General features: G+C 37.9%; 1 protein-coding gene across 2 annotated transcripts in view; it reads right to left on the bottom strand.

Moving 5' to 3' along the window:
• Nucleotides 1–18,807, bottom strand: part of cntn4 (contactin 4) — a 186,356-nt gene that overhangs the window by 162,253 nt on the left and 5,296 nt on the right. For both annotated transcript variants that reach the window (XM_044182712.1, XM_044182722.1), the window contains exon 2: nt 873–1,009. In XM_044182712.1, coding sequence (XP_044038647.1) covers nt 873–927 — 55 coding nt within the window. In that variant the 5' untranslated portion in view covers nt 928–1,009. The remainder of the gene's footprint in view (nt 1–872; nt 1,010–18,807) is intronic.

Below are 18,807 nucleotides of genomic sequence, written 5' to 3'. Positions count from 1 at the left end.
AGCAGACGATGGTGCGGTAGTGGTTTGAGTCTATTCAGTGTTGACTTCACGCTACGTTGTTACCTAGTTGGTGAGATGCAATGCTGGAAAGTAAATAAATAACTTCCCCATGTTGGAGTCACAGGAGCCTGTTCTTTCACTGGATACGTTGAACGTTCCCCCTGAGCGTTTATAGCAGAGGCGCTGTTCATCTCTTGACTCGGCAGCAGCGAACCATGAATTAATGTTAGTGACCATTACATTACAAGCAAAATTCTGCTAAAGATGACATGTGACATGACACGTTTTGATGAGCAAGAAAAAAGTGTTTCTGAATGTCGCCACAGACTCCCAATCCTTTCATCAGTGGGCCTAGGGCTCAATCACCATTGTGTTAACTCATTTGGCAATAGATAATGACTTAACAGACATTTATTTAAATGAAAATCTTTGAGATTGCAACTTTAAATGCAGAGAACAAATTTCACTATGCGTTTTACTGTGTATGATTGTGTATGTGAAAACAGAACTTGATTTAACGTGAAACTGAATATTTTCATTCCCACTTTGATGCAGTACATTCCCCTCATTCACATTCAGGATGATATCGCTAACCTTTTCTGAGTGCCACATACAACACTAAGGCAAAGCCAAGTCTTTAGCAGACAATGGCTTACTTTAACAATAACTTTCTTGTTGAATGGATTCTACATTCTTATTATTTTACATCAATGGGAAAAAATATGTTTCCTTATGGCTAATCTACTTGAGGTTGCTCCTTTCTAAACTACAGCTTTCATACCGTCACCTGCCCCAAATACATATGAATAAGGACTCAGACATCACAAAGCCAGCTTTGGCATGCATCAAAAGTTCTTAATAAGATACTTTACCTCCAAGGCAGGCCAAAAGTGAGTGCAGCACCAGCAGTTTCCATAGAAACATCATCTTCAATTTTGTAGGGTCAAAGTAGTCTCACCTCAAATCACAAATGTATGGTATGCGATTTGCACCTTTCAGGTTTCCCAATCTGTATCAAAAGAAACAGGTGAGATAAGTATGGGAATAAGGTTCTCATCAGCAGCACCTTTGAAAATCTGTCTGTGTTTATTCCTGCTCAGCATGCTCATTTCATAAGGTGTGGAACACAAAAAGACAGCTGGAATTTACCGCAAAGAGCACTGTGATAGTATCAATTGTGAACTGCATTTATAGCTGAACTAAACTTAAAGGTCCAGTACGTAGGATTTAGTGGCATCTAGCAGTGAAATTGCAGTTTGCAGCCATTTGAATACTGGGATCACCCTAACTTTCAAAGCGTGTATGAGAAACTCAAACTGTTCTATTTAAAGCCAGTGATTGGTTTGTTCGTTCTGGGCTACTGTAGAAACATGGCGGTGCAACATGGTGGCCTTGGTGAAAGGTGCTCCGCTCCCTCTGTAGATAAAAATGGCTTATTCTAAGGTAATGAAAATATGACGATTCTCAGGCAGTTATACACTAATGAAAACATATGTATAAATATTATATTCCATTTCTGCCAATAGCTCCTCCTAAATGTTACATACTGGACCTTTAAGCCTCTGACTTAAAGATATATTTAATCAACCATCAGTTAAAGTACACAGTAAAGTCTAATAATCTCCCTTTTAATCATCAAATCAACTTACTCCCATTTCTACTTTCCTGAAAGTTGCTCCACATAAAAAAAGAAAGGGTGTCACTGTTGGGTGGATGGCACATGAACACAAGATATCTCATACATTCATTTCCATACCTCCAGCTCCTTTTAAGTCAATATGAAAGCAAAGCCACTTCGATAAGCTCTTACAGCATTGTTCTTGCTTGAAGCCTCATAGCTTTTATGCTCATAAAAGTGTAAACCCAAAAGATGACAAACGCTGAAACATCTAGAAGAATTTCACAGCAGTTGTGTGCTTTTCCTTCAACACAGACAATATCTCCCAGGAGTGAGAATTATAACTCGAAAGTTTGTTGAGTGGCAGGAAGGTAACAGCTCTCAGTCTCTCAAACCCCACTGACAGGAAAGAAGCTGAGGGTATGAATGAGGCTGGGGTGAAGAAAAAAATGTGTTGTGTTAAAAGATTGTCAGTGCTCATGAAAATGCTTTAGAATTTTTTTGTCAAAAAGGAAACCCAAACATTATGAAATTGTTTTTGTTGGGGACTAACTGCTCACTGATACATGACAGTAAGTTTTTGACACATTCATTATCTTGACAGTATGTGCTGTCCTGAGTACAAAAGAGGATTTACAGCACATAATTTCCCTAGTCAGTGGTCTGCTCTAATAAAAACAGATAAGTTACACAAAAACTCCACAAATTGCAGAGTTTTGCAAAGTTCTCACCAAAACACTTTGTGTATATAATTTGAACCTTAGGCTGCTTTTGTTTGGTTTTCACTTCCTTATTCTACAGGCTTTTGGCATAGTAACCCAATGTCTTATATTGTGACTCATCATTTGGCATGTGAATGTTATTTCACATGCTCTAGGACAAATCTTATGAAAAAAAGTTGGGGGTTTTTGTACTGGTTGTGTAAAATGAAAAAAACAATTGTGGTTTTCTATTTTTCTTTAATGGCCACTTTTCATGGTATTTTCACTCCTATTGTCTCATTTCCTTTTGTGATTAATATGTTTTGAGATTTGACATCATTCAACACATCACCTTTCATAAAGTTATTTTTGGGTGATGAAAACAGCATAATGTTGACATGTAATCATTAGGGATACACGGCTAAAGTTGTTTTTGGTTTTGGTGAATTTGCGCCATGTAAAGTTTTTTAAATTTAACTGAAACAAATATAACAAGTATACAGCAAGTAATAGCAATATAACATGTATGTACAACTTGTATACAAAACATGTAAGGGAGACGAAGATGATACATATAGTGCATTCAGTTATAGATATACAGATATATAAACGTATTGTTTAACATAGATCAGCTCAGAAAAGATTGGCTTTTTGGTTGTACCTTTGTAAATGAATCGGGTAAAATTCCTGTCATATTCTATCTATCTAGGCAATCTAAACAATATATTTTTCTAGAGTAATGTAAATTGAGGGTAATAAATAGTGACCATTTACTCCACAGTTGTTTGGTAGGTGGGCTATGGAAAGTCATGCTGCATTTGCTGCTAGCAGCACTACTAGTTCCCGTTGGCACTGCAACTTTGGATGTGCAGACATGTGGATTACTTTTGATACTGAAGAATTGATACATTGTGAGGCAAGATCAAAGGTTCTAAAGAGTATGTTTTTATGTAATTTCTCAACAAATGTGTGGACTTTTACTCTCAATGGACATCATACTGTTGGGATCTGGTAGGGTAGGTTTGGTTATTAGTAAATATTAAGATATTTATTAATAATAATACAATTATTCATATCATCAGAATTATTAATATGGATCAACAATTACGGGGCACCACCCTGGGATCAGAGACCAATAGCCAAAATGTGAAAACAGTCTCAAAAAGTGGCTATCCACTTAAAAATGTCAATATTTAAAGTACTATTTTACATTAATAAAGTGGACAGTGATGAGAGAATCTGAGCACTGACTGTCACAACCAGCTGTTATTGCAACACATACACAAAATAACCACAGGCAACTGCTCTTTAAAAGTACAATAGAGTTTATTTAACTTTAGCATCGATCAATAATCAATAACTTAAGCCAACAAACCACTATCATGGAGTGTGACTGTGAGTGTATGTATGTGTGTAGGTGAATGTGATTGGGTGTGTGCATGTGTGTGGGACAATAGGGGGGGGGGGCGAGGATGATGGGTGACATAACCACGTGGGTGGTCGTCATGCGGTAGGCTTGGGGATCTTTCACATTTGAACCGAAACCAGTACTGGTAACGGTAGCTTTTTTCAGTACTCTTTCTGTAATCAGAATCAGAAATACTTCATTGATCCCCGAGGGGAAACTCTTTTGTTACAGCAGCTCGCCTTTATGTCAGCACACAGGAATAGAAGTACTCGCAAAAAACTATAATTCACTATAATACAGGTCAGAAAATAAATTAAGTACCAAGTGGGTATAAGTATAAAATAAAAGTACCAAGTACCAAGTGGGTTTACCGGTTGATGATAATAATACAGTATGAGGTAATAGTACATGAACTGCCAAGTTAAGTCTAGCTTATTACGCTACACTTAAGGTTATAAGGAGATGGAGGATATTGCACAGTAGTAATAGAGGTATGAATAAATATCAATATCAATAAACAGGGAATTTTAAACTAAAATATTGCACAGGAGTATTAACACAGAATATTGCACAATTATGTCAAGTATTGCAGAGATGTAATGATCAATGTCTAGTTTAATGACTTAGGGTCATACAGACCCTTAGAGGGAGGGGTTAAAGAGCTTGATGGCCACAGGCAGGAATGACTTCCTGTGGCGCTCTGTGGTACTTTTTGGGGGGATGAGTCTTTCGCTGAAGGTACTCCTTTGTTTGACCAGCACGTCATGGAGTGGGTGGGAGACACTGTCCAAGATGGCATGTAGTTTGGCCAGCATCCTCCTCTCTGACACCACCGCCAGAGAGTCCAGCTCCACCCGCACAATGTCACTGGCCTTACGAATCAGTTTGTTGAGTCTTTTAGCGTTCGCTATTCTCAGCCTGCTGCCCCAGCATGCAACAGCATACAGGATAGCACTGGCCACCACAGACTCATAAAAGATAGATTTATTTTCGTTTTGTTACATTATATAGGCTATTTTCAAATGCGTCAAGTGTACAAATAAATTGAGTCAAAATCTATTGAGTCAGCATAATAAAGCCGTTAAGGCTACTTACAGATCTGCAGGCCTAGTCCACCTTTTTTATGTTGTGGGCCAAAAACACTAACATGTCCACATTCTTGGGTAAAAGACAGCTCCTCGACTTGTTAACAATAAATCCTGCTTTGGAAAATATGCGCTCTGCAGGAGTGGAGGTTGCAGGGATGCAGAGCAGGCGTTTGGCTGCCCGAGCAAGTCGTGGATATCTCTCCTCATTATTTTTCCACCACGCAAGTGGCCCAGCAGTGTCCACTTTACTTCTGTCCTGAAGATAATCTTTCATTTCGTCGCAAGAGGATCTTTGTGCGCTTGGCTCATCAGGATCATCCTCTGCACCATGTCCACGAAGAAGCATCGCTATCTCCTTCTCTTTTGCCGTTTTCTGTTTTTTTGCCAACGGGTCCTCATCATCCCCTGTCTGCTCTGCGCTGTCTCCCGAGAGGCTTAGCCTTTGTGCTAGTTTTACGACTTCAGAATAGGCCTCATCCTGTTTCTCATCATTAAGAAAAGGTAGCTGTTTGAAGCGCGGGTCCAGTACTGCAGTTAAAATGTACAGGCTGCTTGTCATCACAACTCGGTCTTTGAGTTTCCATCGACTATCTATTTCCTGCACAAGCTTACGTTTCAACTTCTTCTTTGTTGGACTATCGTTATCTGTGATGGCAAGATGACATTTTTTTAGATTCTCAAGCATTGGGAAGGCCGCTGACAGGGATGTGTTAGCCTCCTCCGACAACAGCTCGGTCAGTATAATAAAGGGCTTAAGAACGTCTGTGATGTCGTCAGCCATATTCCACTGCTCTGTTGTCATGTCCAAAGCTGTCTGACACATTTATATCTCGCTTACCGCTTTTAGGTGATTGGTCATATTGGTCGTTGAGCTATGGTAAGTTAGCTTTAGGCCGCATAGCTTGCACTCCATAGTCTTGTCGTCTTTTTTTGTAAAATGCAGCCAAACAAAAGATTTAGATTTCTTGGACATTTTTTCGACTAAAGCCCAAAACAAGTAGCGTTCTAACTGAATGAATACAGCAAAACTACCTATATTCCTTACTGAGCGCGAAGCAGCAGTGCAGCCAGCGACAGGTGCGGTTCCCGAGTGTTCATGTGGTGCGCTAAACTGTGGCGGCGTTATAAAATAGCCTAAATTAAAGCATTTAAAGTTTGGTATAAAACATAGGCTAATTATATTTAGAATACAGTAATATATAACTCCTAATAAAGGAATAAATATCAAGGAGTAAATCAATGAAAATTTCTTTATTGGTAAAAAAAAAAATAAAATAAAGATTTTGCAACTGGTCGACCAATGAGATTGTCAGTCGACCAAAACGGCATCGACCGATTAGTTGACTAAACGACTAAAGTTGACAGCCCTAGTAGCTAGGCTAGGTTACCATGCTATCTGGGTTGTTTGAGATGTACAGTATGTGTGTGTGGATGTACAGTGGTGTGAAAAAGTGTTTGTCCCCTTCCTGATTCCTGGTTTCAGATCATCAAACAAATTTAAATATTAGTCAAAGATAACACAAGTAAACAAAAAAGTTTTTAAACAAAGGTTGTTATTATTAAGGGAAAACAAAATCCAAACCTACATGGCCCTGTGTGAAAGACGCCAGATTTAATGGGACACACACCTTCCAAAAAGTTAAATTTTTGTCTGTTTGAGTATTTTCCCAAAAGTCTTGATGATCCCCAAGACTTTTGGGAAAATACTCTGTGGACTGACAAGACAAAAATTTGACTTTTTGGAAGGTGTGTGTCCCATTACATCTGGCATAAAAGTAACACCGCATTTCAGAAAAAGAACATCATACCGACAATAAAATATGGTGGTGGTAGTGAGATGGTCTGGGGCTGTTCTGCTTCAGGACCTGGAAGACTTGCGGTGATAAATGGAACCATGAATTCTGCTGTCTACCAAAAACTCCTGAAGGAGAATGTCCGGCCATCTGCTCGTGACCTCAAGCTGAAGCGAACTTGGGACAATGATCCAAAACACACCAGCAAGTCCACCTCTGAATGGCTGAAGAACAAAATGAAGACTTTGGAGTGGCCTAGTCAAAGTCCTGACCTGAATTCTATTGAGATGCTGTGGCAAGACCTTAAAAAGGCAGTATATGCTCGAAAACCCTCCAATGTGGCTGAATTACAACAATTCTGCAAAGTGGGCCAAAATTCCTCCACAGCGCTGTAAAAGACTCATTACAAGTTATCGCAAACGTTTGATTGCAGTTGTTGCTGCTAAGGGTGGCCCAACCAGTTATTAGGTTTAGGGGGCAATCACTTTTTCACACAGGGCCATGTAGGTTTGGATTTTGTTTTCCCTTAATAATAACAACCTTCATTTAAAAACTGCATTTTTTTGTTTACTCGTGTTATCTTTGACTAATATTTAAATTAGTTTGATGATCTGAAAAATTTAAGTGTGACAAAAAATAAGAAATCAGGAAGGGGGCAAACACTTTTTCACACCACTGTACCTGAAACATGTAAGTGTGTGTGTGTGGGTTTGTAAAAATGGAGAGAGAAAGAAAAGGCACACGAAAACACACGCAGTAAACAGGACACAGCAGTTCGTTATTTCCCACAGTGAAGCACAACAAAATCACAACAATGAAGCTCAGGTAAAAATAACACACAGTTATAAACCTATCTCTGCCCAGACACAAGCCTCTTACTTGATATCGCTTCTTGATAGTGATTTGATAAGTTCAGTCCATTTGGAATTATCCAGCGGAATACTTTGAGGCTCAGATTTTGACGGTGGCCAGGATGCCGCTTTGTCGGTGGTTTCAACAAGCTGTCCCTCAGGCAGCAGTGGAGTCAACTTGGCGTGGGGGAAATGGGGCACAGCAGTTACCTTTTTCTTTGTGAAGAAAACTGTAAATCTGTATCTTCCTTCTGCGGGTACGAGATTGTTATGTGGAGTATAACAATCTCATTCAGGATCCAACCGAAGTCACAATGGAAAGATGGGGAGCGAATGGTGCGCTTATTGGCTTGATGACATAATGGCCGCAGCGACGGCCCTTCTGGCACTTCTGTGGTGGCTTGTCCAGTAGGAATCCAGGGTTTGGATTCAACTTAAATCTCACACTAAAGTTTGAATTACCAAACCTGAGGGGATCTAGCGCCGTTTCGTAGTTCAGGCCTTTGTTTTCACATTCAGGCCTCCTTTTCAAGCATTACCTTTTACATACAGGCCACTCTTTGTTTCCCCACACGTGGTGAGGCCCAACAATACAAATGGCTATCACTTTCTTTTAAGACTGTTTCTTTGGCATTTTTCCTCATTGGACAGTAATAGTGTAAGAAACAGACTGTAAACATGGGGAGAGAGGGGTATGACATTCAACAAAGGCCCCTGGTTGGTATTGAACCATGGACGTTGAGGTTCTATGGTATGCCCCTTTACCATTAGGCTGCTGGATGCCCCATTATCACAGGCATTCAGCCCAGAAAACAACGCAAGGGGCTGCATTAGTGTGGGCGTGTTGCTTCAGGTACTACTGAGACATGAAATACAATACAAGAAGTCCAGTTTGAGTAACCGATCTGTAAATTTGAAGGCTTATCAGATTGCAAAACACTACACAGCTGTTTGTAAGACTCAGCAGTCAGCAACAGGATTTTACAATGCTGGAACGTTATCACAGCAACACCTATTTTATCTTTCATCACGACGATCGCAAGGTAAACACTAGAAATACACTGTTCACAAAGACCACTGCAGCTTCTTGCTGGATGATGTTGTTTGGCAGCAGAAGTTAAACCAGATATTTTTTGCCAAAGCCTCTGCATTGGCACCCTGCTGTGTCACCAGACTGGCTCCATTTAAATGAATGAGAGTGAATGCTGCCTACGCAATAGGTTGCATTTTTTCCATCCATATGTGCGTTTTTTCCAATCCAATAATGATTTTTGACAATAAGAACAAAAAGGGGTGCGATTTTGGTGCAAAACATGCTGCTTGGACTCTAGGGGTTGTTGTTGAATGCAATTTCTACCTCATAAAACATGCAAAGCCTGTAGGCTTCCACTTCTTTATCTTCTTTTATTATCTTTTTGATCTTCTTTTATGATTTCATTTTATTATTCGTTATCTTTTAAGATCCATTGCAGCCACCAACTACCAATATGCATTAACGCCCTCTGCAATCACCATAAAAGTGTATTCTGCACCTATGTGCTCATAGTATGCATATACATCCTCACAAAGATGCAATGACTCACTCTTCAAAACATCAGTCTACAGCGGAACTGGTTGTCAAACATTATGCAGGGTACATTTAATTCTCCATTCCCAGGCTGAACATTAAAATTCTTTCTAACCTTGGAACCAATTTGTTAGGTATTTGGTTAAAAGGGGTTGTTGAGTAAAGCAGGATGTAAATAGGGCACAGTGAAGGGAGTCAGATTTATCCAGTTTGCCAGCAACTCTGAGAGAAGAATACAGAATAAGTTGGAGGAAATGTCAGAGACTGCCTCTGGAAAAACTGTACTGAGGTAAGAATTAAAGCAATACAACCAGTTAAGAAGTGAAATCTACCTTTTGCAGAGCTCCTCTAGGAAACAAGCAGCATTAATCTAACGTCTCCTGGGTAAAAATATTTTAGAGTTGAGGCATGTTCGACACAAAACTCTCCAAAATTACAACTATTTGTGTAATTTTGCCCTTACAGAGAGCACGGAAGAACTCTGTTATTCCACCCCTGCTGTGATTCAGCATAGACAGCAAGTTTGAAAACACATCAAGAAAGAGTGGAACAAAACCCACAGAAAAACACATACAAAAAGACACCTGAAGTTTGAGTAGGCCACATTCTCATTAATCTCAGATTCTCTACCTTCCAGCACTGTCTCCTGTCTCCACCTACAGAGAACAGGCCTTTTATCTCCATACATCATATAGAGGGTTACCAGAGTCTGTCTTGGGTAAATCAATGGTGAAAGGCTGTGCCTTACTCCTAGGGAGCAGTTTTATGCATATTACAGTGTCTTAGGAAAGCACCAAACCCTGTACCTATTAGACTAATCCTGGTTCTGTCTGCTGTGTATCCGTGTGCCATGGTGAAAATCTAGTTAGAGGGCACAGCACTCATAGAACTCAAGTTACTCTTGGTAACTACTTTTCCTCCAGTTTGTTAAGGTTTTTTATAGTATCACAGTCTTGTTTGGCTCCCTCCACCCTTTTCAACCCGACCTGATAAAGCAGATAAAGATAACACTACTGACAGCCTCAAAAACTTGATATTGCCTATTGCTGCTGTAATCTATTTAGTTACTTGATGCCAGGAAAATGGAAGTTGATATATGTTCTGGATATATGTTCTGGCTACACAGAGCATATACAAAGGTACTGTGCCTTGTTACCAAAGGTAGTGGCAAGGTTCACAGGGTTTACTTATGCTTGTAATGTTGCAACTATGACACACATTATGACCCATATCTCTTACATACTCATTTACAAGGACATATTTCATAGCACTTAACAAGCAGAAGCAAAAAAAGCCAAATAAAAACAATAAAAACAAGGTTGAAACTGTAACTGTAGTGATACTTTGATGCACAAATAATTGAATTCATACTGCTGTTAGTGCACAGAGTACATTGCAAATAGGACAAATGGATGAGTGTTAATCTTACTTGCATTCCTTCCCACTGCCACTGTAGTAATAAAATTAGAATAGTACTACTACTACTTCAATATCACTAATGCTGCTGCATCTGCTGCTACCAATACTACCACTATTTCTACCTGTGCCCATACTAATGCCACTACTTACTATTACTACTACAGTTGATAGTACAACTACTGCTGCTATTGTTACTACTAACTGTGGATACTACTCACTGTACTGTTATTACTAATAGTAATAATATCAATTAAAAAGTAATTATAATTCACAGATATCATTCACTTTTTGTAATGCTGATATTCCCTGATTGCCTGTCATAATTCCCTAATTTGCAATTGGGTTCAGCAACACTCATATCATAGATGTAAAAAACTGCAACTGCATTTGGTAAAGGGAAATGACTGATGATGCTTCAGGGTATAAGGGGAGGAGATAATCAATGTATTCAGTCAGTTACAAATTACCAGAAAATTGATAGATTTTCGCTTATCAGCTCAATTGAATTCTTCATGTGCAAAATAAGAACAATAACCACAAGTGTACACCTTTTAGTAACTACACAGTAGTTGCAAGGTTATTCCGCACATTGCACTCTGAGAAAAGCTACTGTTACCCTGAATAAGAATATGCAGAAAATATATACATGTATACATGAAAAAGTATTAGCATTAACATATAGCAACATAAACATACAGCTATAAAGTTCTGAGCAAAGAAAGTATACATTTGTTTTGAAATTACTTCTGTTTTACCTATGTTGCACATACATAGAAATCACCTGTTTTGTTCCCCTTAAAATCAGAGCACTGTTTGCTACCCAAAATTTGGTGATGAAGAGAACAGTCCATAATCGATCTATTACAAAAGCTTGTTCCAAGATGAAACTGATGTCTTTGTGCAGGAGGTGCAGAATCGCACCTTGAATTAAATTAGCTTGGGAAGAGATAACACGTTTGGTTTATGTACTTCACTGGTCATAAGAGATCCATCGTTCAATGTTCAGTGATATCAGAGTGGAAAGCCAAACAGAAGCAGCGGTGATCGAAGGGACAGTTCAGCTTTAATAGAGCTACCAGTCAGTTTCTAACATCTGTAGAGGGTGTAGCCATTTTTTTTACTCTAATGTGTTGCGGAATGTACTGATTGCTTTATGTTGGATGACAATCACACCACAGCCAACTAGTTAGAACATTCACTAACAGAGTAGAGAAGTTTTTAAATAAAACCTGTTCATGCTCACATGCTGTGCAAATAGTACAAAAGACAAATGTGTTGTGTGCTTTTGACCTGTTCTGAGAACACAGGCAAGGCGAGCACAAATACCTACAGCAATTCCCCACCATGAAAGGTCGCAAAAATATTAATATATATTCAAACTGATATTTCTAAACACAAATGTTGCTGTATTTGTGAAATGTGGAAATGTGACACAGATAGAGATGCATAATGTGTAATTTACAAAAGAATTAACTAATATCTTTAGGGCTGTGGCTATTTTCATAATCAATAATCCGAAGTCTCAAATAGATTTTGGTCAGTAAAACACAAAAATATTTATTTTACAGCAGTACAAAACTAAGGGAGGCAAGCAAAATACTCATGTTTAAGAGGCTTTAACTGTTAAATGTTACTTTTAGTGTAACTACATTTTTTATATTTTTACTTAATAAATATACAGTTGATCAGTTATCATTATTTTCTGTTAATCAACTAATCTAATAATCATTTCAGCACCACATATCTTTTCCTTTTCCTTTACAAAGATTAAGGCATCTGCTTCTATCTCAGCTTTGATCACCAAAACTGAGCACATTTAATTAAAAATACTGCAGTTGTTGCAGCTCAAATCTTTGCAGACACTGAGTTACATACAGTGAGGGGTGAGATACCAAAGCAGAACCTGGAATCCTTGTTGATAAAGATTACAGTATATCTAGGGGAAACATAACATTAGAAAAGTTGCACAAGGACCTGTATACATTTGGTCTCAAAAGGAAAATCTTTACATACAGTACAAGGTCAAAGCTCAGTGTTGTAATGATTGTGCTTTACATAAAGTTTCACATTGTGCTCCTTGACATAAATTGCTCCCATTAATATTTCAACTAAGATTTAAACCTGTAGAATATAAGGTTTGGTTCAAAAACTGACATTTATGGTTACTACAGTGCAAACACAGATTCATGACATGCACACTGAAAGACTTATTTATCAAACGTAAATGCAAAAATTACAGGTACATGGTCTGCTAGGATCTTGGAAGCAGGTCATTAACGAAAAGTAGTAGAGCAAGAAACAGGAAATACAGTGGTTTACGTTCATAGGTATGTTTACAGCCTTGATGTTAGCTGCTTGCTAGCATTTGATTGACTGTAGCAATCCTTCTTTTCCTTATATTTCAACGCTTATTCCACTAAATTACTAAAAAAACACATTTACTCAGGCTATTCATCTCATCATCTGCTGCATGGCTGCTGAGACTTTGAGTTACACAAATGTCACAACTGAATTAGCTCCATGACACAACCCGATAGCAAACAACGTTAGCAACGTTCAACTGTATCACCCTGCCACATCTCAAGTGCCAGTCCTAATTTGAGAACTTATCTAAAGAAAAACTGATCACTACAGCTGCACTAAGACATAAGGCATGGATTTTATTGAGGAAAAATGCTTATGCTGTATGTTTCTATAGATATCCACATAGTGCAGCATAAGTTCCAGATTTAAAATTGTTTGTATAAGCATTTTGAATATGGCCATGGTTTTACAGCGGGCGCAAAACTGGGCTTGATTGACCTTCCTTATAGACCTAGTTTCCACCATGACTGTCTGGCACAAATTAACAAAGTTTTGAGGTTGAATAGATCTGCATTTCTTATCTTATCCAAAATGAATAGTGTTCTATTCCACAGCAAAGACAAATAGGCATTATTTTATTTTTCTTATTTTCCTTGGTTTAAATGGATGAACCAGCTAATTGCACTTTGATACAATGACTCATTTATCTGAACCACAGACATCTGAAATGGTCTGCTAAACAAACAGTGCCTCTCTGGAATACCTAATTATTTCATTTGAGAAACAGATGAGATTTTGAATACCTGCATTTTGCATCATCTGCAGTTTTCTCCACTTATTTGGAGATAACTTATTTGGAATTACTTATTTCACTACTTCACATGAACACGATGTTCTTCCTACATGTAAAAAATGCTCATTAGGGAGTTTTTCTTCCATGGCTACTAAACAATAAAGTATTTAAGAGACTTCAATCAGCAACAATATGCAAGTAATGTTAATGACCAGAAACGCCACATCATAATTACCTCATTTAACCATTAGAAAACATCCAGTGAGCAGCTGCAACATGTGTCCATTAACTAATCGGCATATTACCAAATTCATATTCAAAATCTGTTTTGCAGCAAGGAATTCATTTAATATACTATATTGTTTGTGAATGTAGATAAAAGAGCCTCATTATGTAACTCTGACTAATTAGTTAAAATCAAAAGCCATTATATGACACTCAAAAAAGTCCTTTGAGTTGTCTCTAAACATTCTCCAGAGGCTGTGTAGTGGACACAGCTCCGCATCATTGACATGCCATGGATCAGATCATGGTGGGTACGTTCAGTTTGTTTATGAACCAAGAATCTCCTTTCACTCCTCCACGATAAAACTATTACACTGACATCGAACAGAATGGAGGAACTACCCATTCCCAGAAAAAAACATCTTTTAGCATGACAAAGGAAATTTATGACAGAGGCCTGGTGGAATTAACACAGGGCCAAACAGACGCAAAGTAAATAGTACAATCAACAAAGGTTTCCACAGAATGTCAGGTGAGTTTCATTCTACAATGGAAGAACAGCAAGGACTGATATTGACTGTTTCCCCAGACAAGGTTACATCAAAAGAACTGTAATTATCACCAAGGTATTGCTGGGTACTGAACTTCGATACTTTTATGGCACCGACCAAATTGCTTCGATACCATCGAATATCAAAGAATGCCTTGTCATTCGGTACCAAATTTGGATACCTAAATGTGTGTTCATATTTTACAAATCGGCATCACGATGTAGCTATTTCAGCATCCTTGATTCGTTTATTGCAATTAAATCACAGCAAAATCTGTATATTTTGGGTTCATACTGCTGTAGAAAGTCAGAAAGTTAGTTAACCTGCATCTGCAGTTAACCTGTATCTGCTCGTCGGGACTCGCTCAGGTCGAGTCTGATCACTAACGTTACATCGTCCACCGGGATGAAAGCCCCGGCGCAACCTTTCCTCGCCACCGCAGGGATGGATAACCTGGAGCTGGATAACCTTCTTTAGATTAGGTAGACCAGATGCTACAATGCTGTATTGCTGCCATACTGTGGCCATACATTATTAATGTTCCTTTTGACATGTATTTATATTTTATATAAATCAATACTATACAGATATTCTTTCATTTGCATAATTTTAAAGCAAAGTGTGCAGTGTAAAAACTGTTTCTCCAGATGCTTACAGTTCTTTGAACAGCTTCCTCCTTTGAAGTGAGTAATTGAGCCGTAATGTGTACGTAATGTGTTTCTTTTGTTAAAATGGATTTGTATTTGGAAGTTGGTATTGTTCAGGAACGTTCAGGAACCAGTATCGAAGTCAAGGTTTCTTTTTTTTGTTGTTGTTTCTTTTAGAGACAGTAATGCTAGTTTCACATATTGTTTTATTTAGTGTTTAATGGGTCAGGGTGAAAGACGGAAATGCGATTTTGCGCATAAACTCCAGGTTAAACCATTAAACGTTCTATATAAGATGTATTCTCTGCTGTGGTTGAAACAAAGAAAGGAGAAGGAAGAGCCCTGATTGGCGATAATGACCATTACCACACCCACAACACACATTTCTATCCCTAGGGGATAAAAACAGTTGGCTCTTACACTTCGCTCTCGTCTTGCTACGTTTCTTCTTTTGCTGCTTTTCATGTGTTTCTTCTGCATTTTCGTTTAGTCATTTTTTTCTTTTTCTTTCACCACATGCTCTCAAAATTACTTATCCTTCATCTATAACGAGCAATTTTTGTTTTCTTTATTCTACAAGCCAAGTTAACATAAGACTGAACCAGTAAAGCCAACGTGCCCGTTTTTCTTTATCATCACGTTGTTGCTTTGAAGATTTTGACGGTTTTTGTGTTGTCTGGCTAATGCCAATTCTTTCAAAGTTACCTAGTGAAAGTTAAGAATAGTGTAATAAATTATTTCACCGTCAACCCGCAAGAGATTCACGCAGACTGCATGTCTGCCCACAACTGCCTACGCAACTGCCACCCACCTGTGTGTCAACGGACAAATCTGAGCCGAACAGCTGAGAGAAAACGGTCCCATCGCCCGGCAACCACATGTCACCTCAGGGAAGCCACCTGGAAGTGGATTCCAACCAGGAAAATCTCCAGCCCGGCCAACACAACTCAAAGTAGGCACAGTCACCTTCTGACTGTGACTGGGTTGATGTCGAAATAGTACTCTTAATCTGTAAACCTTTTTACTTAATTTAGTATCAATTAGCCATCCGATAAGTAATCATATCCTCTTTTTCACCATTGCCCAATTAACTGCACACATATTTTATTTTCACTGATCCATATGACTTGCCTGTTCCATTCTGATCATTAATATTTGATTAGGCATTTTATTTATCCTGTGTTAGTAGATTGTAGGTTAATAAATATTCTCTTGTTGTCATGTGTATTCCTGTAAAGTAGAGACGGAGATCAATTTAATCGAGAAGTCGCGGCTTCTGATACTAGACTGAATAACTGTATTAACTGTATTTTAATTTGGTTATTAATTTCCTCTGAGGAGGTGTTGCCCCAAAACGAGTGTATTTTGAAATAAAGTGGTAATTAATGCTACAGCTATATGTGTAAAACTGCCGGTAACAAGAATGAAAAATATTTACCTACACCTGCTGAGAGAAATCTGAGAAGAAACACTCGCTCCATCATCTTAAAATGAGAAAATGTGTCTCCTACGTCTTATAATCTAATTTCTTGAGTGGCTTATTCCAATACGTCTGCATAAAAACAACAAGCCTAAACATGATATTTGTTATTGATTATGCCTAATATATTTTGTTACAGCCACAGAAGATGCATTAAACAGGATTGCATGAAAAATGAAGCAGTATGCAGGTGGGAAAAGATATCAACAAGTAGTATAACAAATACAAAAATTTGAGCACTCGTTCACTTATTTTATCATTTCAAGCCCTGTGTATTATCCCTACATCCCAACTTAGAACATATCTGGAAGGGGTTTAGTGACTTTCCAGTGAGCGTAATATACTTTAAAAGCTTGTATGCAATTTCTAACAACAATATAATATTTTATTTAAATATTTCTAAAGTAACGTTCTAATTTTTCTATAATTAGTATTGGATTTTGTGACTTTTTCCAATGAATGTAATGACAACTGAGCAAACTCCATCCTCTGATGACGACCGGGAGATAAATATGAAAGAAAAAGCTAAAAACCTGTGGAGGTAATATAACAATAATAATAATAATAATAATAATAATAATAATAATAATAATAATGATGGACCACTGTGAGTATTATTATGAATCTTTATTTGTCTAATTTAACCTTAGTTGTAATGTATCATATCATATATTAACATATGTTCTGTTATAGCTACTCAACATTGATTATGGAATTTTTTTTATCATGAGATATCCTGACTTATAGTCTCTAGTATAGGTCAAGCTCTAAAATAGGTGGATCCTACATTTCCCATGATGCAACTCAATAGAATTTTTCACTCATAACACTCATGATGATGATGATAATCATTCAGTTCAATTTCATTTTATTTATATAGCGCCAATTCATAACATTGCACTTTTCCTATAGAGTAGGTCTAGACCATACTCTTTATAGTATTTACAGAGACCCAACAATTCCCACCATCACCAAGCACTTGGCGACAGTGGCAAGGAAAAACTTCCTTTTAAGAGGCAGAAACCTCGAGCAGAACCAGACTCAGGGTGGGCGCCATCAGGTTCATTATCAGGGTCATTGGGGTTATTTTCCAAGCTTTGAAAAGGTCCACTCAGTGCTACAAAGGACACTACATACCTGTTTTCACAGGCTGAGTACTACTCCTTGTGACAATTAAACTTAACTTTATATTTAAAATTGGTGGAGTGCCCTGTGAACTTTCTGGACTGCATGAATTAATAAATTTGAACATTCCACATCTGCTGACAGTACAAAATGCAATTACAATATACTAAACAATCAAAATGCCATTTGAACAAGGAGTGTTGATTTTCATAATTTTTTTTTTTGTTTTCCTTTTTCTTAAATCTAAAAAAAATAAATATCACTTTTGATTAATATGAAGAATTCACTCACAGAAATAATAGAAAACGTGTATAACCCCCATGGATAATATAACCTTGCTGCTTTACCTTAATTTCCATCTCTTGTCCTAATTTACTATTTTCACTCAAAATAATATTCTTCTTCTTTTAACATCAACAATCAAGACACACTGTTTAGTCTGATGCTCCAGCATCCAACCCTAAAAAGCTTGTGACAGAAACAGAAAAGGTTCAAAGTGTGTGGCTGCTTGTATTTTATCGACAGTTATCAATAAAAAGCAACATGGTGTTCAGGGTATATTTGTAACATTCTTTTGAATCATCTCAGACGGTCTATTCAGTCCTTTAATCTTGATTCAAACAAAGAAAATAACAATGCCCTGTGGGCAACGCAGTTTTATCAAGTGCTTATATTGTACTAAATGAGGGAAGAAAGATGGTTCTCTCAAAACAGCCACGCCCAGTGCAGCACAATACATGTCTGAAAATGTGCTCTTGTGGATCTTCGGTTAAAAAAAAAAAAAAAAAATCCACATGCAAGTGAGGTGTATTATATTATTGAGGAGAATCATGAACCTGGCCTCATCCTGAGATTTCTTGGAAAGAAGTTGTTTGCAGGCCTTATATAAGTACATTTAATAATGCAGCACTCCCAGCGCTCAGATTCCCCCTGAAGTTGGTTGCTGTGTGGCGTTGATCTTATTAAGCACTCAATTAAAGCCATTCCCAAGGAGAGCCAGTGCGCAACAATGTTTGAATTAGGAAACGTTGCAGGCTAAGACATTCTGTGAAGACTAACCCCAAAGGACTACGGTGCCTTGAAACCAAAGGCCTAGAAGTGACAGAGCATCATAAAGCATTGCTAAAGCAGAGAAATGATTCAAATATGATTGGATTACAATTGGGCATTTACATAACCAATGAGACTAGATAAACAGAGCAGGAAATGGAGCTGTCTCATTGAGCCGTCTTGGATC

Source organism: Siniperca chuatsi, linkage group LG2, assembly GCF_020085105.1.
Source record: "Siniperca chuatsi isolate FFG_IHB_CAS linkage group LG2, ASM2008510v1, whole genome shotgun sequence".
NCBI lineage: Eukaryota > Metazoa > Chordata > Actinopteri > Centrarchiformes > Sinipercidae > Siniperca > Siniperca chuatsi.
This window is presented reverse-complemented; position numbering and strand designations above follow the sequence as displayed.